The sequence below is a fragment of the Haematobia irritans genome, chromosome 4 (assembly GCF_050003625.1).
Source record: "Haematobia irritans isolate KBUSLIRL chromosome 4, ASM5000362v1, whole genome shotgun sequence".
Classification (NCBI taxonomy): Eukaryota; Metazoa; Arthropoda; class Insecta; order Diptera; family Muscidae; genus Haematobia; species Haematobia irritans.
In genome coordinates, this window is record NC_134400.1 from 211,244,794 (window position 1) to 211,272,264 (window position 27,471).

General features: G+C 32.8%; 1 protein-coding gene across 1 annotated transcript; it reads right to left on the reverse strand.

Annotated features, from left to right (window-relative positions):
- Positions 1-772: 772 nt before the first annotated feature.
- LOC142233662 (uncharacterized) lies at positions 773-27,471 on the reverse strand. The gene is made up of 4 exons (XM_075304661.1): positions 27,424-27,471; positions 11,506-11,772; positions 10,979-11,124; positions 773-1,945 (listed from the first exon to the last, which is right to left on the reverse strand). The coding sequence occupies exons 2-4, from the start codon at positions 11,763-11,765 to the stop codon at positions 1,623-1,625; spliced, it is 729 nt and encodes a 242-aa protein (XP_075160776.1). The 5' UTR covers positions 11,766-11,772; positions 27,424-27,471; the 3' UTR covers positions 773-1,622.

Below are 27,471 nucleotides of genomic sequence, written 5' to 3' on the forward strand. Positions count from 1 at the left end.
AATATTTTAAATATTATAAAATTAAAGTTTTTAAATAGAAATTTTTAAAAATTTTTAAAAATATTTTAAATATTTTGAAATATTTTTTTTTTCAAAAATAAAAATATTTAAAATTGACAATAATGTAAATGAATCGATATTTCTTAGTGATGTATATATATTTTGCTGTATGTAACAGCATAAGATTTATTATATGAAGAGTTGATTTTTTTTCATAGATTTTGACAATACACTTGATTATAAATTTTTGTTTATTTTTTTTTTCGTTTAACTAAAAAGCAGAAATAATTAACCAAATGTAATAAAAATAACAACAATAAACTCTTGGCTAAAATTTTGTAGTATTTATAATTTAGTGAAATATATGTTTTTTTAAGATTTTTTTCTTGGGAACATTTTATTGTATATATAAGGGGGTTATGTATATAATATGTTTTGTATACAATAATAATTATAATCATATTACGATATATTGGCATAGAAATGTGAGCCAGACAGATTTTTAATTTTTGGAAAGATGTTGGTAATTAAAAAATGTATTTAATTTCTTTTGTTAATTGATATGCTGATTCCATTAACAAACTGAAATGAAATTAAAAAAATAAATTGTATTTCTTTTTTTTTTGGATATTTTCAAATTTTTTACATTTTTTGTAGATTTTTATGTTTTCTTTTATTGGTTTTATTTATCAACAATGTGACGACGATATGTTGTATATATGAATATTATTGGTTGTCTCTTGTTTTTTTTTTATGTTCTTCCTCAGGAGGATATATTTTTCTCGTTTGAAAACTAAAGTGTAGTGGCCTAGTTGCTTTTGTTTATTCCACCCTGGGATTATTTTCTTTATGTAAAACACAAAAAATAAAAACCGGGGAGGTTAAAACAATTACAAACTATTTCACCTGGAAGCCCTTTAGTGATTTTTGTTGTTTCATGTGTTTGAGTTTTTTTTTTGAGTCTTGGGGATTATGTGAAAATATTTTCGAAAACCTATAACATCGATGATTTTGTCGGTCTTCTTTATCCCAATAACGAAAAGCCCTCAAGTCCTGGATATTTATTATTTTCGATATCTGTATGAAGTTAACGCTTTATAGTAACACTATAGTTTATAACAAATATATTTTTGTGATTTTATGATTAATATAATGTTTTGTATGTATTTTGTTTTTTTTTTTGTTTAGGATTTTTTGGTTTTTGTTTAATTGTGTTTTTTTTTTAATTTTAATTGAAATTAATTACAAATTAATTGATGCGCATAGGGATTAGTTTATTACTTTCACTTATGTGTTTTTCTCATATTTCTTCTATATTTCCATTGAAAAAAATAAAAAAAATTCACATAGTTTTTGTTTGTTTTTAAATTTGTTTACAAAAATAATTGAACAAGTTTTCCAATAATTAATTTTAGTTAAGTTTATAAAAATAAAGAAACATATAATATATATATATATAATTGACAAATATAATAATGTTGAAAAATTGAAACGAGAAATACAAAGAAAATTTTTAAAGTTTAAAGTCCTTAAGACTTAAATAATAATAATTTTAATTTAGTAACAAAAAAATTAGAATATTTTCACCCATCGCCTTTTGTATAAAAGTTTCTATTTTCCTCTTATACATAAAATGGCGACAAGTCACAATTGCACAATGACCCGCCATCACCAGTTTTACACAGGCTAGCACATAATTCATTCCAATCTGGTGTTGTTTCTTCATCAAAACCAGTTATACTGGATCCACGTAGTTTCTCCATATTGGCCAAAGTAGTTGGAGTTTGGTGAGTCGCATCACTTTTGGCACAAGGACTACAGCCAGTAAGTGTGACATGCTGAATATCACAGAATATGGAACAGATATTGTTTTCCTTCCGCATGGTTGCTAGTTTGGTGGTATGTTCACCATTTAGCCAATTCTTGCATGTACAAACATCATCACCTAAAAATAAAACAAAAAAGGAAACTATAATGCACAGGGGAATTAAGATTACAAATTTAAGGCTTAAAATTAATTTTCCTAGAACTTTGCCATGTTTGTCGGACTATGTGTTAAAAAGAACAAAAAAGCAACCAATATTTCTTGATTTTGGAGACACTCGCCATAAAGGTGGAAACTAAGATAACGCCTACGATATTTTCATATTCATGTCCAATTATAATAATTCAATGATAATTCTATCTTCTTTGTCATATGTTTCCTCCGAAAGTCGAGCTGTGTTTAAAGACATACTGAAGAAGTGAAACAGCAACTCGTTTTCACTATACACAAATGTTTCATTAAGACAATTGAAAAGTTCATTAATAGAATGTAATACTTCATTATTACATAGAAACAACGAAATATTGTATCTATGAATTTTTTTCAAAAAACCAAAAATTAAACAAAAAATCGTCTGTGAAGTGAAGACCCAAACCTGACATTTTTTCCAATGGACTGAATAGTCTAAGAGGGTTTTAATTAATCGGGCTGTCACTTTAACCATACACTGTACACAATGTTTACTTTATTATTACAAGAAAAACAGATTATCACACTGAAAGTATATCACGAATTTGTCCATAGCCTTTTATTATAATCAATTGTTAATCTTGTGTGTGTTTCTTCAATAAAATTAGTGTTTAATAGTTATTTTAACTGGTTTTAATCGGTTTTAGGAAAATAAAAAAATTTAATTGTTACTATTTCTTTAAAAAGGCAAATGCAATAGATAATTCAAATATCAACGGATTACGTACTTTGGGCAATTGCCGCGAAAAAGAAACACTGCAACACTTTTTGGAAAAATGCCCTATTTATATTGGCTATAGGACTTGCTATTTCACAAAGCCGATACTGACTGAAAAAGAACTAATTAATATATTGAACGGGAGATATGAGGATGGCTGGAAAAATTTGGTGCGATACTTGGTATTAGCAATCAATTACAGAAATTTGATATTGTCAGAATATTCATAAATACTTTCAATTATAAATATATATATTTTTATTTTTTTGTTGTATTTGTAACTAAAATCAAAGCTTAATTTTAAACCGCCAACTGACGACGCTATAAGTCAAAGTCGTAATATCTTTAATTGATAATAAGTATATACGGCCGTAAGTTCGGTCAGGCCGAATCTTATGTACCCTCCACCATGGATTGCGTACACGGATGAAAAAGACTGTTTTTCATATGTTTGGCTATAAACATTATATGTTTGGAAAACAAATTTTTAAACACAATATTTTTGAGTGCAAGCATATAATGTTCATAAACTAGCATAACATGTATGGGACATATATGTTAATATGTTAGAACATATTATGTTTGGGACATAAAATGTTTTTAAATATAATATGCTTGGATGCAAACATATATTAATTTAGAAATAGCCTATAAACATATATGTGTTTAGTAGCTTGGAGCGCTATTTAACAGGGAGCGATATTGAATTAAGTTGGTGGTTGTTGCTTGTTATTACAAAATTAACATTTTATTTTTCCTTGGGCAATTGATCAGCTACTTCTTTGATCCTTACAAACTGTGTTGTCCGCTGTTCGAATCCCCGTCCGGCAAAAGGTAAAATTAAAATAAAAAAAATCATACAATTGAATAATTTCTTCTACAATGTTTGTATTACAGAAAAAGGTGCTAAGAACTAAAAAATCTCGTGGAAGTGAGAAAGATGTGGGGGAATATACAATTTTGAGCATTCAGGTCGAAAACCTATGTTGTTAGTACCTATATTACCTGTTTATTTTCATAATTCATTATGATTGTAAATATATAAATAAATAAATAAAATTTTGAGCACAATATTGTTTGGGAGAATTTTTTTAAGCATATAATATTTTTGGGTGCAAAATGCTTCCAAACATATTATATGTTCACATAATAACATATTGTTTTTTGGAAGACAACATTATTGAATTTGGATGCAAAAATACAAAATGTTTGGAAATTGACTACCCAAACATATATTGTTTGGACCAATATGCTTTCAAACATATTATATATTGGAAGAGATCAAACATATAAATGTTTGGGCAATAGCCAAAAATGTATATGCTTGTAGCAAAATATGTTTGGGAGTATATGTTACAGAAGCGATTTTTTGTGAGCGTGTAGAAACTTCTGCGAAAGACTGTCATCCACAATCGAATTTCTTGCACTGTTAGAAAAATATGTTTTTCATACGTTCCGATATAAACAAAATGTGTTTCGGGCTCAATTTTTAAACACAGTATATTTAAGTGCAAACATGTAATGTTCCTAAACTAACACTAAATGTTTGGGACACATATGTTAATATATATGTTTGGGGCATGAATGTTTCATAAAAATAATATGTGTGAATGTAAACATATATAAATTTACAAATTTCGAGTAAACATATATATGTTGTGACATTTTATTCAGAGAGCGACAGAGAGAGAGAGAGTGTGTAGAGAAAGAAATAGAGATGGAAACCGGGAGGGTTGACGAAAGATATCAACATAACACAGCGAGAGAATCAAAAGAGAGCAATTTCTGTGAAACTGCTTGTATGTTGTTTCGGAAAGTCCAAATATTATTTAATTTGAATACTCGTGTAAAGAGAATAGACATTCGGAAGCGGGCATTAAGTTCGAGTTTTGCTAAAAAATTGAAAAAGGTTATTTTCTTTAAAATGAATTATTAAAGAAAAGTAAAATGCAAAACAGGGTCATTTTAGAACGATAATGCCAACTTAATACCGGCCTTAAGGGTAAAAATGAAATTAAGTACAAAACACGATAAGTTTTGAATGCATTTAAAATGGTGTTAAATGCTAGTAAAAAACTGTTCACGGCTAACTAAATTTATGTGTATATTATAAAATTATTTATGTATGTTTATACTCGACTCCACGTTCTTCTTTTGTTAGAGTTTTTGAATTCCTTCCAACATTTCAAGCTTTTATACCAAAAACAGTTTTTTGCTACAAAATTGTTATTTTTGCAATAAAAAAAAAATTATCCAAAAGCTCAGTCCATTTCGTTTATATCAAGCACTGTTATTTTCTGACTGTAAATCTTTAATAACACACATTTCGAAGTTTCATTGTAAAAATTTCATTTAATAATATAAAAATATAAATACAAAAATTAAAAAAAAAAAAAAAATGGTGTTCGGTCGGAGTAGGGATTGAACCCAGGACCTTTTGCATGCAAGGCGGACATGCTAACCACTGCTCCACGTGGTCAACAAATATATGTTTCTGTTGAATAATGTTTTGTTTGCATCGGCTCGTGGGCGCTGCAAACTATGCTATATAAATGTAACTTATAACGATAATTGTCTATTGGTAACTATAACAGCTACGTAGCCCAGTGGTAGTGTGTTGGCTTACAAATTGCATGGTTCCCGGTTCGATCCTCAGTCCAGGCGAAAGGTAAAATTATAAAATTGAATAATTTCTTCAACATTATTTGTATTACAGAAAAAGGTGCCAAGAACTAAAAAAATTCGTGGAAGTGAAAATTATGTGAGGGAATGAGCACAATCTTCTTTGGGGAAAATTCTTCCAAGCATATAATATTTTTGGGCTCAAAATGCTTCACAACATATATGTTCACATAAAACAAACATATTAATGTTTCGGCAGTATCCACTAATATATGTGCTTCCTGCAAAATATGTTTAGAACATATGTTAGAGAAGCGATTTTTTCTGAGGGTGTGCGTTGTGGTAACACTTACCGATGGCAAGGTATCTTAAAACTTCTTAATATCGTTTTCTAAATTGTGAGTTAGTCCATACGTGGTATATATTATACAAAAAAGTTATGTATAGGTAAGTCTGCAAATAATTATGAATCGATATGAACTTTTGCGCGGTACGTGGAGAGCCAGAATTGAAATATATGGGGGCTACAATTGTGAACTAGTGAATGGGATAAAGTCGAACTTTAAAATGTTGGATGGGAGTATAGACTTGACTTATAATTTGTAAAAATGTTTTTCGCAGATAAACGTGAATTTGAAATAAAATTAGACATTTGCGTATATTTTTTACATTACTCAAGTGGTAGTGATTTGATTTGTTTCTCATAGCGATGAGATTGAATGAAATGGTACAAATTCTCACAGACAAATGTACATTTAACAAGTATATACAGCAGCAAGTTCGATGAAAACTACGGTTTAAATAAGCCCAAGAAGTTAAATCGGGAAATCAGTCTATATGGGTGCTATGCCAAAAACATGCACCGATACACAAAATTCAGCATACCTAATTGTGGTTCTGAAATACCTACAGAATCTAGACCTCAAATCGGAGGGCGGGTTTATAAGGGGGATATATCAATATCTATATCGATTTATTCGAAACACCAATTTATGGTTCTCAAAAAACTATAGTTTTCACATTTCGAGCAAATTGGATAAAAACTACGGTTTCTAGAATCTCAAGAAGTAAAATCGGGTGATTGGGCTATATGGGGGCTATAGCAAATCATAGACCGATACACACCATATTCGACACACCTATTTGTGGTCCAATTTCAGGCAAATCGGATAGAAAAAAAGGTTTCTAGAAACCTAAGACCCCAAATCCGAGGGTTTATATGGGGGCTATACCAAAACATGGACCGATATAGCCCATCTTCGAACTTCTCCTGCCTGTAAACTAAAACGAAATGACAAACTTATTACACCATTCTATGGTGGTGGGTACAAAAAGTATGAAAATCCAAAACCAAACATATTTTTGAAAGCGATTTAATTCCAAATCGTTTTCTTTTCTAAGAAATGGAAAAAAATTAAACATAGGCCTTGAGTAATTGAAATTCCGTGATTTTTGCCAAATTTTGTGAAAGATTTGGGACACTTCCTGGAGACGAAATTCCGGGACAATCCAGCCGAATCCTGGTCATCTGGCAAGCCTAGGGCTATATATAATTATGGACTGATAAAGACCAATACCTGAATGGTTGTTAGAGACCATATACTAACACCACGTACTAAATTTCAATCAGATCGGATGAATTTTGCTTATTCACCGGGGATGGGGATGGGTTTATAGGGGGCTATATATAATTATGGACTGATATGAACCAATTCCTGCATGCTTGTTGGATACCATATACTAACATCACGTATCAAATTTCAACCGAATCGGATGAAGTTTGCTCTTCCAATTGGCTCCGGAGGTCAAATCTAGGGATCGGTTTATATGGGGGCTATATATAATTATGGACCGATTTCGACCAATTTTTGCATGGGTGTTTGAGGCCATATACTAACACCATGTACCAAATTTCAACTGAATCAGATGAATTGTGGTCTTCCAAGAGGCTCCTGAGGTCAAATCTGGGGATCGGTTTATGATGGAGCTATATATAATTATGGACCGATGTGGACCAATTTTTGCATAGTTATTAGAGACCATATACTAACACCATGTACCAAATTTCAGGCTGATCGGAGGACATTTGCTTCTCTTAAAGGCTCCGCAAGCCAAATCGGGGGATCAGTTTATATGGGGGTTATATATAATTATGGACCGATGTGGACCAATTTTTGCATAGTTATTAGAGACCATATACTAACACCATGTACCAAATTTCAGCCGGATCGGATGAAATTTGCTTCTCTTAGAGGCTCCGAAAGCCAAATCGGGGGGTCGGTTTATATGGGGGCTATAAATAATTATGGACCGATGTGGACCAATTTTTGCATGATTGTTAGAGACATTATACAACCACCATGTACCAAATTTCAGCCGGATCGTATGAAATTTGCTTCTCTTAGAGGGTCTGCAAGCCAAATTTGGTGGTCCGTTTATATGGGGACTATACGTAAAAGTGGACCGATATGGCCCATTTGCAATACCATCCGACCTACATCAATAACAACTACTTTTGCCAAGTTTCAAGTCGATTGCTTGTTTCGTTCGGAAGTTAGCGTGATTTCAACAGACGGACGGACATGCTCAGATCGACTCAGAATTTCACCACGACCCAGAATATATGTACACCTTCAAAAAAAATCGCTTCTTTAACATATGTTCCAAACATATTTTGCAGGAAGCACATATATTATTGGATACTGCCGAAACATTAATATGTTTGTTTTATGTGAGCATATTATATGTTTGGAAGCATTTTGAGTCCAAAAATGGTATATGCTTGGAAGAATTCCTCAAAGAATATTGTGCTCATTCCCTCACATAATTTTCACTTCCACGAAATTTTTGAGTTCTTCGAATCTTTTTCTGTAATACAAATATACTGTTTTTTTCTATTCTCTTGGTTCCGAATGTCTATTCTCTTTATTCCGAATACTCATTCTAATATTCAAATTAAATAATATTTAGACTTAAGCATATTAAATTTTTGGCGGTTTCACAGAAATTGCTCTCATTTCATTCTTTCGCTGTGTTATGTTGATATCTTTTTATTCAACCCTCCCGGTTTCCATCTCTATTTCTTTCTCTATACTAACTCTCTCTCTCTCTCTTCGCTCTCTGAATAAAGTATCACAACATATATATGTTTACTCGAAATTTGTAAATTTATATATGTTTACATTCACACATACTATTTTTATGAAACATTCATGCCCCAAACATAATATATTCTAACATATTAACATATGTGTCCCAAACATTTTGTGTTAGTTTAGGAACATTACATGTTTGCACTTAAATATATTGTGTTTAAAAATTGTGCCCCAAACACATTTTGTTTATATCGGAACATATGAAAAATATTTTTCTAACAGTGTACTTTATGGGGTCTTAGAGCAATATTTCGATGTGTTACAAACGGAATGACAAAGTTAATATACCCCCATCCAATGGTGGAGGGTATAAAAACAAAATAATTAAATGTAGTTGTAACAAAATATTGAATTGAATTCATCAATAAAGGATAACCTACTACTACTAATTCAAAAATCCTTATAGCTTCCAAATCCAGAATAGTGTTCCTATTTTATGCTGGAATCGAACTTTGAAAAGTAGGCAGAGAAAATGTGCTAAGACAGAAGAATTAGATATGGATTTAACTGTAAAAAACAAAGGTCCTGACCTTTCAATAAAAATCAATTTTTATAATTTGGCTTGCGAAGCCTCAAAGATGGTGTTGATATATGGTCTCTAACAACCATGCAAAAATTAGTCCACATCGGTCCATAATTATATATAGCCCCCACTTAAACCGATCCCCGATCCGGCTGATATTTGGTACATTGTGTTCCCAGCAAAAAAATTTGGAAGTTCTTCTAAAGACACAACTTTAAAAGCACTTCCAGAAATGTCCTCCCAAAGAATTTCTTTATTTTAGCCGCACAGGAAGTTCATTTAAGTCAATTTTTTTATAACTCGCTTTTTTTCATATTTTTAATGGAAAATTTAACAATTTTTGTTTCAAATAGGTTAAAAATAGATTAAGAATTAATAAAATACTTAAAAATTATTTATATTTGGCCGAAAAAAAATGCCAAATCCATTCTGAAAAATTGCGAATTTTTGAAAATAGTTGATGCCAAACGTTCCACACAAGCGTAAGTATGCATTAAAACTCATAAAAATGTTAAAAATTATTTATTTGTCAAAATATCACAAAATTTCTTAATTCACATCCAAAACACTGAAATCGCATCATACCTTAAGAAGTGATTCAAATTCAGTGCAACGGCTGTTAAAATGGTGGACATCCGTCCTATGACAAGCCCATGTTAAATTCATCGCTTCTGCGCCAATTTTGGACCAGTTGCGGATCCAAAAAAAAAACAAAACATTTTCACTACATTTTTGACGACGCTTTTTTTGCTGGGGGCTTGTCATAGGATGGATGTCCACCATTTCAACAGCCGTTGCACTGAATTTGAATCACATTGTATGCATTAAAACTCATAAAAGATTTTAAAAATTATTTATTTGTCAAAATATCACAAAATTTCTTAATTCACATCCAAAACACTGAATTCGCATCATACCTTAAGAAGCGATGCAAATTCAGTGCAACGGCTGTTAAAATGGTGGACATCCGTCCTATTTACAAGCCCATGTTAAATTCATCGCTTCTGCGCCAATTTTGGACCACTTCCGGATCCAAAAAGAACATTTTCACTACTTTTTTGACGACGATTTTTTTGCTGGGTTGGTATATGGTCTCTAACAACCATGCAAAAATTGGTCTATATAAAAGAAATTTCAAAGTCATTGAAATTTTTTCCCATTAAATTTACGATACGAATATTTGAAATCTGCGTCGCTTCTTTAAAGCTATAAGTCGTATGTCAATATACGCTCAAAAAAAAGTTCCCATTAAAGAATTGATTCGGAGACAACGATGCGGCTTCTTTAAAATAAGGAAATGTTTTGTGGAACTGTGTAGCTTTAAATTTAAGATCAATAAAATTCAAATTAGGATACAGATCTCATTTATGGAATATTCATTGTCTTTTAGTGATATATGAATAAAGCAATTCACGTAGAAGCAAATGCCAGTTTACAAATCTAAATTATAACAGCTACTTCCAGTTAAAAAATGTTTTCTTAATTCAAAAAAAAAAAAAACACTTTAAATTAAATAAGCAAAATCCTCAATATAAGTCTTAGATTATATTTGAAGCGTTTTTATCTTTAATCTAAAGGTTCTATATATTATTTTACTTTAAACAAAATTTGCTTTAGTTCAAAGACATACGTCTTTAACGGAGAGACAAAAAATTCCAAAATTTGCGCCCTTAATTTAATAGAAAACATTTTTGAAGCAAAGATTATAAACTTTCTTTTAATTAAAATTTCATTATGTTAAAGAAATTTTGTCCCTAATACTTTGTTGGTCTCAAATTTCGTTTCCTAGCTATTTACACAGCTAATAAACATTAATATTTTTATAACGGAAGCAAAATAAAAATTGTCAGATAATACACCATAAATTTTGTAAAATATTTTAATACAATATTGTTCAAAATGTTTAGTTTTTTTTTTTTTCAACATGTTCAAAAAAGATAACTCACCTAACTGTAGTCCACAGAGCTCAGGGCAAATAAATTGAAGTTTTGTAGGATCCATTAATGTGTTGGCATTTACGATTAGCATTTTCTGAGATAAAACTGGCATATTTTTACAATAGGGGGAGCACAGAGCACCGCCTAAGGCAGCTCTAGAAAAATTTAAAAGAAAGAAATCACTTAAATTTTCACATAAAAATTCACCATATATATTTTTTTTCATAAAAACAAGAAGAAAACTTCTTTTTCAGTATATGTTTGAAAATTTTCAACAATTTCACACTTTAGGGAAAGTGTTTTTTTCTGTTTTATCTGGAGGTCATTCACATAATAAAAGTGTTATGTAAAAACTTTTCCCATAAAATCACTAGTTTTTCTTTTTGTTGAAAAAAGGTCACTCTATACACACACACACACACTCTCTCATATATACATGATCAAAGAAAACAATCCTTCAAATTGTATGTATTTCTTGTTGTTGTTTTCTTCATTGTAAAATTCTTCATTTTTATGGTTGCTCCAGGGCAACTTACCCGCAGAGCTGTTGACACACCAAACTCCAATCTTCAACTGCACTTGATGGTCTACTCTTGTCTACTGTTTTATCAAGGTTGTCCACAGCAGTTTCTAGCTTGGATGCTGCTGAGCGTATCGCCTGTGTATTCGTAACATCTCCTCCTCCTCGCACACTATTTGATGACGTCACAATGTCCTTAGCAAAAGCAAAGTGTATGTCATGCGCCATAACACTGACGACAAGAGCCAATAGCAGAAGCTTGTAAGGATTTCCCATAATGCTACTGAAAGTAGAAAGAAAATAGGTGGTCTTGATTATATGAGAGAAAGAGACAAAGAATCTATGACGTCAAAAGGATATTTTGTAAAGGTTAACATCCACATATAAGTGTGGCAAATGTGTGCATTTGTGTAAATAGGCAAACAGATACGTGGGTAGGTCGTTTGGAACTCTTGATGTAGTTGTAGGCGTGTTGTTGTTATTGTAGATGTGCTATTTACTTTTACTCCTAGTCCTTAAAAAAGAACAAAAACAAATACTGATGGCTGGCATGAAATACATACTACGACATTTGAATAAAATCACACTACATCACAGATAAAAATATCACAAAGTATTTCCAATTAAAAAGTTGATTGAAGTTGATTTTTTTATTTTTTTCAATTAACAAATTAATTAATTTTTAATCAAGATAGGAACATTATGTTACTTAAGTCAATGATTGAACATTTTTAAAATTATATTACATGTTAGCCTGATACCGAAACAGGCAATTGACGTCCAAATGCATTATATCTAATTATACAATTATTATTCGAGCTTTATGGACAGATATAGATTAAGGAACATGGTTAATAGAGCCATTGAAAAGAAAACGCCAGATACAAATCTATACACGCCTGGACTGTACATGTTTCGGTTCGGGCGAATGAACCTTTCCACAGCCTTTAGTATAGATCTGGCTGGGAGAGATAACTCAATTTTGGGCCCTCAATAAAGGGCCCAGGCGTGTATAGATTTGTATCTGGCGTTTTCTTTTCAATGGCTCTATTAACCATGTTCCTTAATCTATATCTGTCCATAAAGCTCGAATAATAATTGTATAATTAGACATTTTTAAAATTTTAATTAAAAAATTAAATGATGCAATTAACTTTTTAATCAAACTCCGAAGACAAGTCAGTTAGAAAAAAAGTAATGGATTTTTCTTTTAATTTATTTATAACAATCAATTTTTAATCAAACTAAAAACACTATTAATAAAGAAAGTAATTGACAATAGTTACGTTTCTAATAAAAACAAGTATATACAGCAGTAAGTTCGGCCGGGCCGAATCTTAAATACCCACCACCATGAACCAAATATTAGGGTTTCCTTTGAAATTTCAGGAGGGCTTGAAGACTTGAGGACACTTCCCGAAGATAAATTTAAAGATTTCACCTATGAGGACTATATCAGATTCTGGATTTATAAGAACCATTTTTGTTTGAGTTTTAGAGGAATCATTAATATCTCTTGTAAGTGTGCAAGAAAATTATAAAATAACGTCTTGATTTGAAATCTTAAATCTGTAGAAGTAAAATCTGGAAATTTTACATTGAGTTTCAAGCAATTTTCATGATCAGTGCGCCTTCTACACCCTCAAGAAGTGAAGTCGGGGCTATACTAAAATATGGACCGATACTCACCGTTTTCGGCACACCTCTTTATGACCCGAAAATACCTCTAGATTTCCAATTTCAGGCAAATAGGATAAAAACTTCGGATTCTAGAAGCCCAAGAAGTAAAATCGGGAAATCGGTCTATAGGGGGCTATACCAAAATATGGACCGATACTCACCATTTTCGGCGCACCTCTTTATGGTCCTAAAATACCTCTAGATTTCCAATTTCAGACAAACTGGATAAAAACTACGGTTTCCATAAGGCCAAGACCCCAAATCGGGAGGTCGTTTTATATGGGGACCATACCAAAACATGGACCGATACTCACAATTTTTGGCACACGTATTTGTGGTCCTACAATACCTCTAGATTTCCAATTTCAGGTAAATTGAATAAAAACTGCGGTTTCTATAAGCCCAAGAAGTAAAATCGGGAGATCGGTCTATATGGGGGCTATACCAAAATATGGACCGATACTCACAATTTTTGGCACACGTATTTGTGGTCATAAAATACCTATAGATTTCACATTTCAGGTAAATTGGATAAAAACTACGATTTCTATAAGCCCAAGACCCCAAATCGGGAGGTCGGTGTATATGGGGACTATATCAAAACCTGGACCGATATATCCCATCTTCGAACTTGACCTGCCTGCAGACAAAAGACGAGTGGAAAACTCGGAAAAGCCGAGTTTTCCACCATTCGACTTTTCTTAAATTTAGAAAAATCGAATTTTTGACATTTGCGAATTTAAAAAAAAAAGACTTTTTGAAAATGTTGAAAAAAAATCAATTAATTTTTATACCCACCACTATAGAATGGTGACGGGGATATAATAAGTTTGCCATTCCATTTGGAACACATCGAAATATCGATTTTCGACAATATAAAGTATATATATTTTTGATCAGGGAGAAATTCTAAGACGATATACACATGTCCGTCTGTCTGTCTGTTGTAATCACGCTACAGCCTTCAATAATGGCGCTATCGTCTTGAAATTTGGCACAGATTCGTCTTTTGTTTGCAGGCAGGTCAAGTTCGAAGATGGGCTATATCGGTCCAAGTTTTGATATAGTCCCCATATAAACCAACCTCCCTATTTGGGATCGTGGGCTTATAAAAACGGTAGTTTTTATCCAATTTGCCTGAAATTGGAAATCTAAAGGTATTTTACGACCATCAAAATTGTACCGAAAATGGTGCCTATCGGTCCATGTTTTGGTATAGCCCACATATGGACCGATTTCCCGATTTGCTTCTTGGGCGTCTAGAATCCGTAGTTTTAATCCAATTTACCTGAAATTTGAAATCTGGAGGTACTATAGGACCCTAAAGACGTGTGCCGGAAATGGTGAATACTAATCCATGTTTTGATATAACCACCATATAGACCGATCTCCCGATTTTATTTCTTGTTCTTCTAGAATCAGTAATTTTTACCCAATTTGGCTGAAATTGGAAATCTAGAAGTATTCTAGGAAAATAAAGAGATGTGCTGAAAATGGTGATTATCGGACCATGTTTCGATATAGCCCCCATATAGGCCGATCTCCCGATTTTACTTCTTGGCCGTTTAGAATCCGTAGTTTTAATCCAATTTATCTGAAATTCGAAATCCAGAGGTACTCTAGGACCCTAAAGATGTGTGCCGAAAATGGTGAGTACCAATGCATGTTTTGCATAGCCACCATATAGACCGTTCTCCCGATTTTTTTGCGTAATTTTTACCCAATTTGCCTGAAATTGGATATCTAGAGGTATTCTAGGAAAATAAAGAGGTGTGCCGAAAATGGAGTGTATCGGTCCATGTTTTGATATAACCCCCATATAGACCGATCTCCCGATTTTACTTCTTGGGCGTCTAGAATCCGTAGTTTTAATCCAATTTACCTGAAGTTTGAAATCTTGAGGTACTCTAGGAAAATAAAGAGGTGTGCCGAAAATGGGGTGTATCGGTCCATGTTTTGATATAACCCCCATATAGACCGATCTCCCGATTTTACTTCTTGGGCGTCTAGAATCCGTAGTTTTAATCCAATTTACCTGAAGTTTGAAATCTTGAGGTACTCTAGGAAAATAAAGAGATATGCCAAAAATGGTGATTATCGGTCCATGTTTTGGTATAGCCCCCATATAAACCGATCTCCCGATTTTACATCTTGGGCTTCTAGAATCCGTAGTTTTTACCCAATTTGCCTGAAATTGGAAATCTAGAGGTATTCTAGAAAAATAAAGAGATGTGCCGAAAATGGGGTGTATCGGTCCATGTTTTGATATAGCCCCCATATAAACCGATCTCCCGATTTTACTTCTTGGGCTTCTAGAATCCGTAGTTTTTATCCAATTTGCTTGAAATTGGAAATCTAAAGGTATTCTAGGACCATGAAGAGGTGTGCCGAATATATTGAGTATTGGTACAGTTTTTGATATAGCCCCCTTATAAACCGGCCCTCCAATTTGGGGTCTAGATTCTAGAACTACAATTAAATGTGCTGAATACTGTGTGTATCCTTCCATGTTTTGGTTTAGCACCCATCACACAGAACCGGGAGTTCGGTGTAATGGTAATTTAACTCCTAGGGTTTCTAGAAATTGTAGTTGTTTGCCACAAATTGAAAATATACTGGCATTTTAGACCCATAACAAAGTGTATATGATTTAGTTTTGTTGGTCCATTTGGTAAGGCTTCCATATAGACCGATTTCACTTATAGAGGATATAAAAGGCGCACTGATCTGCTTGGGAAAATATCTGTCATCAAACCCCCTGAAATTTTCAAAGGAAACTATTATATTTGATTCATGGTGGTGGGTATTTAAGATTCGGCTCGGCCGAACTTACTATTGTATATATTTGTTATACCCACCACCATAGAATGGTGACGGGGGTATAATAAGTTTGTCATTCCGTTTGTACCACATCGAAATATCGATTTCCGACTATATAAAGTATATATATTCTTGATCAGGGAGAAATTCTAAGACGATATAACGATGTCCGTCTGTCTGTCTGTCTGTCTGTTGTAATCACGCTACAGTCTTCAATAACGAAGCAATCGTGCTGAAATTTTGCACAAACTCGTCTTTTGTCTGCAGGCAGGTCAAGTTCGAAGATGGGCTATATCGGTCCAGGTTTTGATATAGTCCCCATATAAACCGACCTCCTGATTTGGGGTCTTGGGCTTATAGAAATCGTAGTTTTTATCCAATTTGCCTGAAATTTGAAATCTAGAGGTATTTTATGACCATAAAGAGGTGTGCCAAAAATAGTGAGTATCGGTCCATGTTTTGGTATAGCCCCCATATAGACCGATCTCCCGATTTTACTTCTTGGGCTTATAGAAACCGCAGTTTTTATTCAATTTACCTGAAATTGGAAATCTAAAGGTATTGTAGGACCACAAATACGTGTGCCAAAAATTGTGAGTATCGGACCATATTTTGGTATAGCCCCCATATAGACCTATCTCCGGATTTTACTCTTGGGCTTATAGAAACCGCAGTTTTTATTCAATTTACCTGAAATTGGAAATCTAGAGGTATTGTAGGACCACAAATACGTGCGCCAAAAATTGTGAGTATCGGTCCATGTTTTGGTATGGTCCCCATATAAAACGACCTCCCGATTTAGGGTCTTGGGTTTATAGAAACCGTAGTTTTTATCCAATTTGTCTGAAATTGTTACTCTAGAGGTATTTTAGGACCATAAAGAGGTGTGCCGAAAATGGTGAGTATTGGTCCATATTTTCGTATAGCCTCCATATAGACCGATTTCCCGATTTTACTTCTTGGGCTTCTAGAATCCGAAGTTTTTATCCTATTTGCCTGAAATTGGAAATCTAGAGGTATTTTCGGGTCATAAAGAGGTATGCCGAAAACGGTGAGCATCGGTCCATATTTTAGTATAGCCCCCATAAGAACGATCTCCCGATTTAACTCCTTGGGTTTCTAGAAACCGTAGTTTTTATCTGATTTGCCTTAAATTGTAAATATTCTGGTATTTTAGGCTCACAAAAACGTGTATCGGATTAAGTTTTTATCGGTCCATTTGGTAATGCCTCCATATAGACCGACTTCACTTCTTGAGGGTGTAGAAAGCGCACTTATCATGAAAATTGCTTGAAACTCAATGTAAAATTTCCAGATTTTACTTCTACAGATGTAAGATTTCAAATCAATACGTTATTTTATAATTTTCTTGCACACTTGCAAGAGATATTAATGAATCCTCTAAAACTCTAACAAAAATGGTTCTTATAAATCCAGAATCTGATATAGTACTCATAGGTGAAATCTTTAAATTTATCTTCGGGAAGTGTCCTCAAGTCCTCAAGCCCTCCTGAAATTTCAAAGGAACCCCTAATATTTGGTTCATGGTGGTGGGTATTTAAGATTCGGCCCGGCCGAACTTACTGCTGTATATACTTGTTTTTTATTATTTTATTTTTTATTTTATTTCTATTTTTTTATTATTTTTTTACTTTTTTATTGATTTTTCGCAATTTAATTGTCCAAAACTTAAATTTTTACTTAAAACGGCCTAATTCCGTACATTCTAAGACTTGTCCAAAGGATTGCATCGGAAGTGAAAGAAAATCGATAGGGGATCCCGGGATGCGCTTTGAAATAAATGTTTGTGCACTTGTCCAAAAGGACTGTATCGGAAGTGGAAGAAACTTGGTGGGGGATTCCGGGATGCGCTTTAAAAGAAATTTTTGTGGAACAACTTCCAATTTTTTTGCTGGGATATTTTAAGAAAACAAAAATTCCAAATTCCAAATTTCCAAATTGTAAGGAAAGTCATAATAAGTCGACTTTTCTACATTTTCAAAAAGTCAAAATCTCGAAAAGACGATTTTTTACAGCTAAAAAGTCAACTATTCAAATGTAATTTTTTTTTAATTTTAAAAAAAGTCGAAAGGTCGGCTTTTCCACATATTTAAAAAATCAAAAAATCGATTTTTCCATATTTTAAATAATTCAAAAACTTGAAAAGTCGACTTACCCTAAGTTAAGAAAACAAAAATCGATTTTTCCAAATTGTAAGGAAAGTCAGTCGACTTTTCTACATTACAGTCAGTTTTTCTACAGTCAAAAATTCAACTTTTCCAAAATTTAAAAAAGGCCAAAACAATGCTAATTCTACTCCCTGTGCAAAATTTCAACTAAATCGGAGCAAAAAATTGGCCTTTGGGGTCATATGAGTGTAAATCGGGCGAAAGCTTTATATGTGGGCTATATATAAATCTGAACCGATTTCAATGAAATTTGGCACGCATAGCTACAATGCTAAATCTACACCCTGTGCAAAATTTCAACCAAATTGGGCCAAAACTCTGGCTATTAGAACCATATTAGTCCATATCGAGCGAAAGATATATATGGGAGCTATATCTAAATCTGAACCGATTTCAATAAAATTTGGCACACTTGACCATAGTACTAATTGTTCTTCTTGTGCAACATTTTAAGCAAATTAGGGTAAAACTCTGGCTTCTGGGGCCATATAAGTCCATATCGGGCGAAAGATATATATGGGAGCTATATCTAAATCTGAACCGATTTCAATCAAATTGTGCACACTTCACTATACGGCTAAGTGTTATGTTTGTACAAAATTTCAAGCAAATAGGTATAAAACTCTGGCTGCTGGGTCCATATTAGTGCATATCGGGCGAAAAATATATATGGCAGCTATATCTAAATCAGAATCTGAACCATATTAGGAACATGTGACAAATTTGAAGGCGATTGGACTTAAATTGCGGCCTAGACTTTGATCACAAAAATGTGTTCACAGACAGACGGACGGACGGACGGACAGATGGACAGACGGACATGGTTATATCGACTGAGGGACCCACCCTGAGCATTATTTCCAAAGATACAATGTGTCTATCTCGTCTCCTTCTGGGTGTTACAAACATATGTACTAACTTATAATACCCTGTTCCACAGTGTGGCGCAGGGTATAAAAATTCGAAAATAGTTTTTTAGAATATTTGAATAAGTCAAATCTTGAAAAGTCCACTTTTGCAAAAAGTCAAAAATTCGACCAACTTTTCAAAAAGTTGTTTTTCAAATTTTCAAATTTTCAAAATGTCAAAAACTCGAAAAAATCTCAAAAAGTCAGAAAAACGAACAAATTTTTCAAAATCGCGAAAATCGACAAGTAGATTATTCCAAATTTTAAAAAATTGAATTTTTGAAGTTTTTGAAAACTCGAAAAATTGACTTTGAAATTTTCAAAATTTTGAAAATTAAAAAAGTCGACTTTTCCAAAAAAGCCCACAGTCAACAAAAATTTGAAAAAAAAAAAAATTTATTCTCATTAACATAATAACTATTCGTTTACAAATTCTATATTTTTTGTACCCCTAAATAAATTTCCTCCACTGTATATACAAAATGAACACATACATTTTTACGATAATATCGAATGCAAGGTTTCTTGTATGTACAGCAAAATTTAGATTAAAAAAAAAAGTTGTACAGGCGTATGTGGAATGAACTCTTTCCACAATGCCCACTACAAAATGTTGCGATTACTATACAATGTGTAGACCTAATGGTACTTAAAATGCAATTATTAAACTGCAATGGTTTTCAATGGAAACATACTACTGGACCGGACACATATGTCTGGCAGCATTCATTTATCCATTCGACAAAGACAGCATAGGTGGTGATGACGGTAAAAATGTTGAGCATTCAACCGTGGTATGCTGGTCGATTAGTTCTACTATTGGCACTACTATCATGGTTCAATGGAATTCAATTCCTAAAGGATGTGCTGCTGGGGGTGGAGGAGGGCAAACACACAAACCAAGGACGGTACGAGTAAATAATATAGTGGAAATTAGGTAGTGAGGTGCTTGTTACATAATTTGCATAAAACTTTGACAACATCCATGGGAGTTGGGGGATTTTCAAAGAATATTTTGATATGACACCCACACTTACATACTATCCACATTGATACACCTTTTCCATAATGGTGAATTTGTTTTTTTTGGCGATAAATATCCTTGAGAATTCTAATACCTATTCTTATTACCTTAAGGTTAGCTTAGTCCTTTTTGCCACGTTTATCAAAACCTTAAGCTTTGCGTTTGCTTACACTTCAGCCCAAAAATATGAACGCCAAATATATGCCTACCCATTTTCCCACCCATCGAAACAAAATAAAGTGAAATTTGAGAAAAACGAAAAAACAAAATCGGGAAACATTTTACCACTCGTCCTTTTTTATATAAGTAGTGTAGCAAAGCAAATGGTAAACGCCATTTTGGTGTTAACGTCTGATCCTGACACACATTTGCCAATAGTGAAACTGAAGTGTGGAACGAACGAACGAAAAAGCGTTTTTTCTACAATTTCCCAAAGAGGAAAATACCAAATAGTGCCGTGCCCAGAGCTTATATAGTGAGGAAATATTTTCGCGTATCTCGGTTATCGGGCATACCATCACTATCTTCTAAAGCGTCAAGAAACTCAAGGTACGAATAATGCGAATGCAACAAAATCATCCATGCACTATCAAGGATTCCTCATCTCATCACCCACCTTTATTGTCCAGCTTTGTTTGCCTCTTCTTATTGGATATTACATAATATATAGTTTGGGTTATATAATGCAAGCAAAAATGTGCACTTGTACATACTACATCTCTCAAAGGATATCGAAAAACGAAGGATATTGCAACATCTGTGTGTACAAGTTTTCTATCGACAAGTTGTGAGCAAAAAAGTGAGATATCTATATTTGAAAGTGATTATGGATGGAAATTGTAGTGATCTAAAAAAAATTATTTTGAAAACTTAATGGAAGTTTTTTATATATCTACACTAATCTACAATAGCATCAATACTAGTCCAGGTCCAAAAACATACACTGAAACAAGTAAGAAAAGTTTAAAATCGGGCGGGGCCGACTATATTATACACAGAAAAAATATCACCAAAATATTTCCAATTAAAAAGTTAATTGAAGTTGAATGTTTTTTCAATTAATAAATTAATTGATACAATTAACTTTTTAATCAAGATAGAACATAAAGTTAATTAAGTCAATGATTGAAATTTTTAAATTTTTAATTAAAAAATTAATTGATACAATTAACTTTTTAACCAAATTCGGAAGACTAAGTCAGTTAAAAAAAGTGATGAACATGTCTTAATCCAAATAAAAACTCTAAGCCAATTCAGAAAGTTATTGAAAATAGTTACCTTTTTAAATAAAAAATTAATTGGGGTTTGCATTCAAAATCAATTAAATTTTTAATTGAATCAATTAAAAAATGAATTGAAAATTGCTAATGACATCAATTAATATTTTAATCAAGAATTTTTTCTATGCCCAATTAAAACTGTGATTGATACTATCATTTTCGTGATTGAAGACATTTCAATTAAAAAATTAATTGGATCAATTAATTTCGTGACCCTGCACAACTTTGTAGATCTAAATTTTCGATACCATATCACATCCGTCAAATGTGTTGGGGGCTATATATAAAGGTTTGTCCGAAATGCATACATTTAAATATCACTCCATCTGGACAGAATTTGATAGACTTTTACAAAATCTATAGACTCAAAATTTAAATTGGCTAATGCACTAGGGTGGAACACAATTTTAGTAAAAAAATATGGGAAACATTTAAATCTGAAGCAATTTTAAGGAAACTTCGCAAAAGTTTATTTATTATTTATCGCTCGATATATATGTATTAGAAGTTTAGGAAACTTAGAGTCATTTTTACAACTTTTCGGCTAAGCAGTGGTGATTTTACACACACATAACAACAAATTTGGCACGCACAGCTATAATGCTAATTCTACTCCCTGTGCAAAATTTCAATTAAATCGGACTAAAAGATTGGCCACTGTGGTCATATGAGTGTAAATCGGGCGAACGATATATATGGGAGCTATATCTAAATCTGAACGGATTTGGCTGATATTTTGTAAGTTTGTCGAGACTCATAAAATATTCATATGTACGGAATTTGAGGAAGATCGGTTGATATACACGCCAATTATGACCAGATCGGTGAAATATATATATGACAGCTATATCTAAATCTGAACCGATTTTTTCCAAAATCAATAGGGAACGTCTTTGAGCCGAAACAGGACCCTATACAAAATTTTAGGACAATCGGACTAAAACTGCGAGCTGTACTTTGCACACAAAAATACACCAACAGACAGACAGACAGTCAAACAGACATACATCGCCAAATCGACTCAGAATTTAATTCTAAGACGATCGGTATACTAAACGATGGGTCTCAGACTTTTCCTTCTTGGCGTTACATACAAATGCACAAACTTATTATACCCTGTACCACAGTAGTGGTACATGTTTATACTCGATATATTTATGTATGTTTATACTGGACTCCACGTTCTTCTTTTGTTAGAGGTTTTGAATTCCTTCCAAATTTTAAAGTTTTGTACCAAAAAGAGTTTTTTGTTACAAAATTGTTATTTTTGCAATAAAAAAAAATAATATTTTATCCAAAAATCAGTCAATTTCGTTTATATCAAGCACTGTTACTGACTATAAATCTTTAATAACCAACATTTCGAAGTTTCATTATAAAATTTATATAGTATAAATATAAATGTGTAAATAAAAAAAAAGTGTTCGGTCGTAGCAGCGATTGAACCCACGATCCTTTGCTGCAAGGCAGACATGCTAACCGCTGCTCCACGTGGCAAACAATGTATGTTTCTGTTAAATAATGTTATGTTTGCATGGGCTCGTGGGCGCTGCAAACTATGCTATATAAATGTAACTTATAACGATAATTATCTACTGGTGACTATAACAGCTATGCAGCCCAGTGGATAGTGGATAGCTTACAAACTGTATGGTCCTCGGTTCGATTCTCCGTGCAGGCGAAAGGTAAAATTTAAAAAAATGTATAAAAGTGAATAATTTCTTCAACATTATTTGTATTACAGAAAAAGGTGCCAAGAACTAAAAAAAATCGTGGAAGTGAAAATTATGTGAGGGAATGAGCACAATCTTCTTTGGGGAAAATTCTTCCAAGCATATACTATTTTTGGGCACAAAATGCTTCCAAACATATAATATGTTCACATATTAATGTTTCGGCAGTATCCAATAATATATGTGCTTCCTGCAAAATATGTTTGGAACATATGTTAAAGAAGCGATTTTTTTTGAAGGTGAAGCTGAACCAAATTATATCAAACTTGACACACTTAAATAGCATATTAAATAATTCTCTGTGGAAACTATTGAGTAAATTGCAGGAAAATCCCATTGAAAATAGGTCTAAAATATGAAACATTCTACCATATTTCCCCACCTCGGGCGTACATATATATGGGAGCTATATCAAAATCTGACGATCGGACTTAAATTGCGAGATGTACTTTGCACACAAAATTACATATAGAGACAGACAGACGGACATCGCTAAATCGACTCAGAATTTAATTCTAAGACGATCGGTATACTAATCGATGGGTCTCAGACTTTTCTTTCTTGGCGTTACGTACAAATGCACAAACTTATTATACCCTGTACCACAGTAGTGGTGAAGTGTATAAACATTTTCTATAGAAAATTTTATCAAAATTTTATTTCTATAGAAAATTTTGTCAACATTTTATTTCTATTGAAAATTTAGTCAAAATTTATTTCTATAGAAAATTTTGTCAAAATTTTATTTCTATAGAAAATTTTGTATAAATTCTATTTCTATAGAAGGTTTATGAAGTACCTCTTAGTTGGAGAGAAATATTAAGCAAAACCTACCAAACCATCAAGAATTCTACCAATCTACCAAACCGTAAAAAATCTACCATAGAATTCTACCAACTGTGTTCAGTACGCGTCAACCATGAATGAATTGAAAATGAACTTTCTTTTTCGTTTCTTCTAAAGTACTTTACTTTAAAGGACATTCAAAAATGTTCTTCTGGAGATGGACTTAATTTTTACTTCACAAGAAGTTCTTTTAAGGCAGTATATAAAAATTTTATATTTGAATAGAATTGATTGTACATAAAACACAGTAAGGACAAACAAAATAAGTGAAAGTTCCAAAATATATTTTATAAGCGTACCGATTCATTTTTCGACAGACATAGAATTCACAATAAAATATTGGCTAGTATTATTCGAAATGTCTTTGAATAGAAGTAGTCGAAAGAGTTAGGAAAATGATTTTTTTTAATTGTTCCCTATTGTTTTAAAATGAAATCCAAAATACTGAATTAGTATCACATCTGAAGAACTGATGTGAAACCAATGAAGCGAATGCTTAAAAAGATGAATTTGCCTTATGACTAAAGTCCATTTACAATTCATTGCTTCTGAGCCAATTGTGCACATCATCCAAAAAGAAAAGAAAATGAAAATTGTTGCATTTTTTTGCTGGGGAGTTATTGCATATATTTGCAACGCCCAGATGTAGCTAAATATGCTCAGGACCACTTCATCCAGAGAAGGAATATGATCACCTCAACCATGTTTCAAGAGAAAAAATCTTATTTTTGGATGGGGAACATGTGACATGTTTGCTCCAATCCTGTTATTTTTATACCCTCCACCATAGGATGGGGGTATATTAACTTTGTCATTCCGTTTGTAACACATCGAAATATTGCTCTAAGTCCCCATAAAGTATATATATTCTGGGTCGTGGTGAAATTCTGAGTCGATCTGAGCATGTCCGTCCGTCTGTTGAAATCAAGCTAACTTCCGAACGAAACAAGCTATCGACTTGAAACTTGGCACAAGTAGTTGTTATTGATGTAGGTCAGATGGTATTGCAAATGGGCCATATCGGTCCACTTTTACGTATATCCCCCATCTAAACGGACCCCCAAATTTGGGGGGCAAATTTCATCCGATCCGGCTGAAATTTGGTACATGGTGTTAGTATGTGGTCTCTAACAACCATGCAAAAATTGGTCCATATTGGTCCACTTTTACGTATAGCCCCCATATAGACGGACCCCCAAATTTGGCTTGCGATTGCTCTAAGAAAAGCAAATTTCATCCGATCCGGCTGAAATTTGGTATGTGGTCTCTAACAACCGTGCAGAAATTGGTCCATATCGGTCCATAATTACATATAGCCCCCATATAAACCGATCCCCCGATTTGGCTTGCGGAGCCTCTAAGAGAACCAAATTTCATCCGATCCGGCTGAAATTGGGTACATGGTATTAGTATATGGTATCTAACAACCATGCAAAAATTGGTCCACATCGGTCCATAATTATATATAGCCCACATATAAACCAATCCCCCGATTTGGCTTGCGGAGCCTCTAAGAGAAGCAAATTTCATCCGATCCGGCTGAAATTTGGTACATGGTGTTGGTATATGTTCTTTAATGACCATGCAAAAATTGGTCCACATTGGTCCATAATTATATATAGCCCCATATAAACCGTTCCCCAGATTTGATCTCCGGAGCCTCTTGGAGGAGCAAAATTCATCCGATCCGTTTGAAATTTGCAACGTGGTGTTAGTATAAGGCCGCTAATAACCATGCCAAAATTGGTCCATATCGGTCCATAGTTATATATAGCCGATCCCCAATCACAGAAAAATTGGTCCATATCGGTTTATAATCATGGTCGCCACTCGAGCCAAAAATAATCTACCAAAATTTTATTTTTATAGAAAAAAATTTCAAAATGTTATTTCTATAGAAAATTTTGTCAACATTTTATTTCTTTAGAAAATTTTGTCAAAATTTTATTTCTTTAGAAAATTTTGTCAAAATTTTATTTCTATAGAAGATTTTATCAAAATTTTATTTCTATAGAAAATTTTGTCAAAATTTTATTTCTATAGAAAAATTTGTCAAAATTTTATTTGTATAGAAAATTTTTTTCAAAATTTTTATTTCTATAGAAAATTTTTTCCAAATTTTATTTTGTCTAAATTTTACTTTAAACTTAATTATATACGTATTTAATCGGCCTTTTTTAGTTTATTATATACCACGTATGGACTATGTCGTATATATTACGGTGTTAGGAAGTTTTAAGATACCTTGCCATCGGCAAGTGTTACCGCAACCCAAGTAATTCGATTGTGGATGACAGTCTTCAGAAGAAGTTTCTACGCAATCCATGGTGGAGGGTACATAAGCTTCGGCCTGGCCGAACTTACGGCCGTATTTACTTGTTTATGTATCTAATTTCAGCAACCATGTATATATGTTTGCCGAGAAAACAACATTTTGGCGACAAAAATGATCCATGGTAATAGTCCAAACATAACATTTTGCTCTAGAAACATGTTTGGGGTGATAATATTCCTTCTCTGCGTGTTCCTGAATTGATTTAGCGATGTCCGTCAGTCTGTAGGCACATCTTTGTAATCAAATCCCAGTTTTAATCCCATCGACTTGTCCAATTTTTGGCTCCATCTCCAGCAATCAAAATTAAATATTCGACATTCAGAGAGTTGCCATAAAAAATTCATCTTCATCTAGCTCTCTTCCTTTATGAGCTTGAGGCTTATGCCTCAGTTTGTAGGCACATCTTTGTAATCAAATCCCAGTTTTAATCCCATCGGCTTGTCCAATTTTTGGCTCCATCTCCACCAATCAAAATTAAATATTCGACATTCAGAGAGTTGCCATAAAAAATCTTCATCTAGCTCTCTTCCTTTATTAGCTTAAGTTTTATGGCATTATACGTTCACTAATTGATTTTGCCTAACATGGAAATAGTTATTAACTCGTCATGAATTGATTTTAGAATCATTTAAAGGTTTTTAGTTCAATTTAGTTTGTTTTTTGTTTGAAGTTTTCCGATATTTTATTGTTTGATTTTAGATCATGGATTTTGTTCTTAGTTCACATATTTTTTTGGAGTTAAGATGGGTATTAAGTTCGAGTTTAGCCGCTAAAAACGTCATTTTTTCACGATTACTTTTCTTTAATAATCCATTTTAAGGAATACAAACTTTGTGAAAATTTGCTTTGGTCTTTTCCCCATCAAGTTATAATAAAATTTGCAACAAATACGTATAATTTCATGCATTTTTCTTACTGATTTAGTTTTCACTTTAGCGATTTTAACGGCTAAACTCGAACTTAATACTCACCTTTAGGTGAATTCTATTCGCATTTAAGACACTTTTTATTTGTTTTTATCCTTTCATATTTCATTTATCCTTTTTTCATATGAATTCTTTTGCTATTATTAGCTAAAAATATAAGTATTTAAACTTTCTCTATTGGTACGATAATTACAAGGACGTAATAGGTTTATTTAATTTGTAATTAGCTCGCGTATTAACT

Coding starts and splice junctions, on each gene's coding strand:
- LOC142233662 (XM_075304661.1), bottom strand. CDS start 11,765: ATGGGAAATCCTTACAAGCTTCTGCTATTGGCTCTTGTCGTCAGTGTT. Junction 11,125..11,505: donor GTGTGTCAACAGCTCTGCGG/GTAAGTTGCCCT, acceptor AAATTTTTCTAG/AGCTGCCTTAGGCGGTGCTC. Junction 1,946..10,978: donor GCTCTGTGGACTACAGTTAG/GTGAGTTATCTT, acceptor TTTTATTTTTAG/GTGATGATGTTTGTACATGC.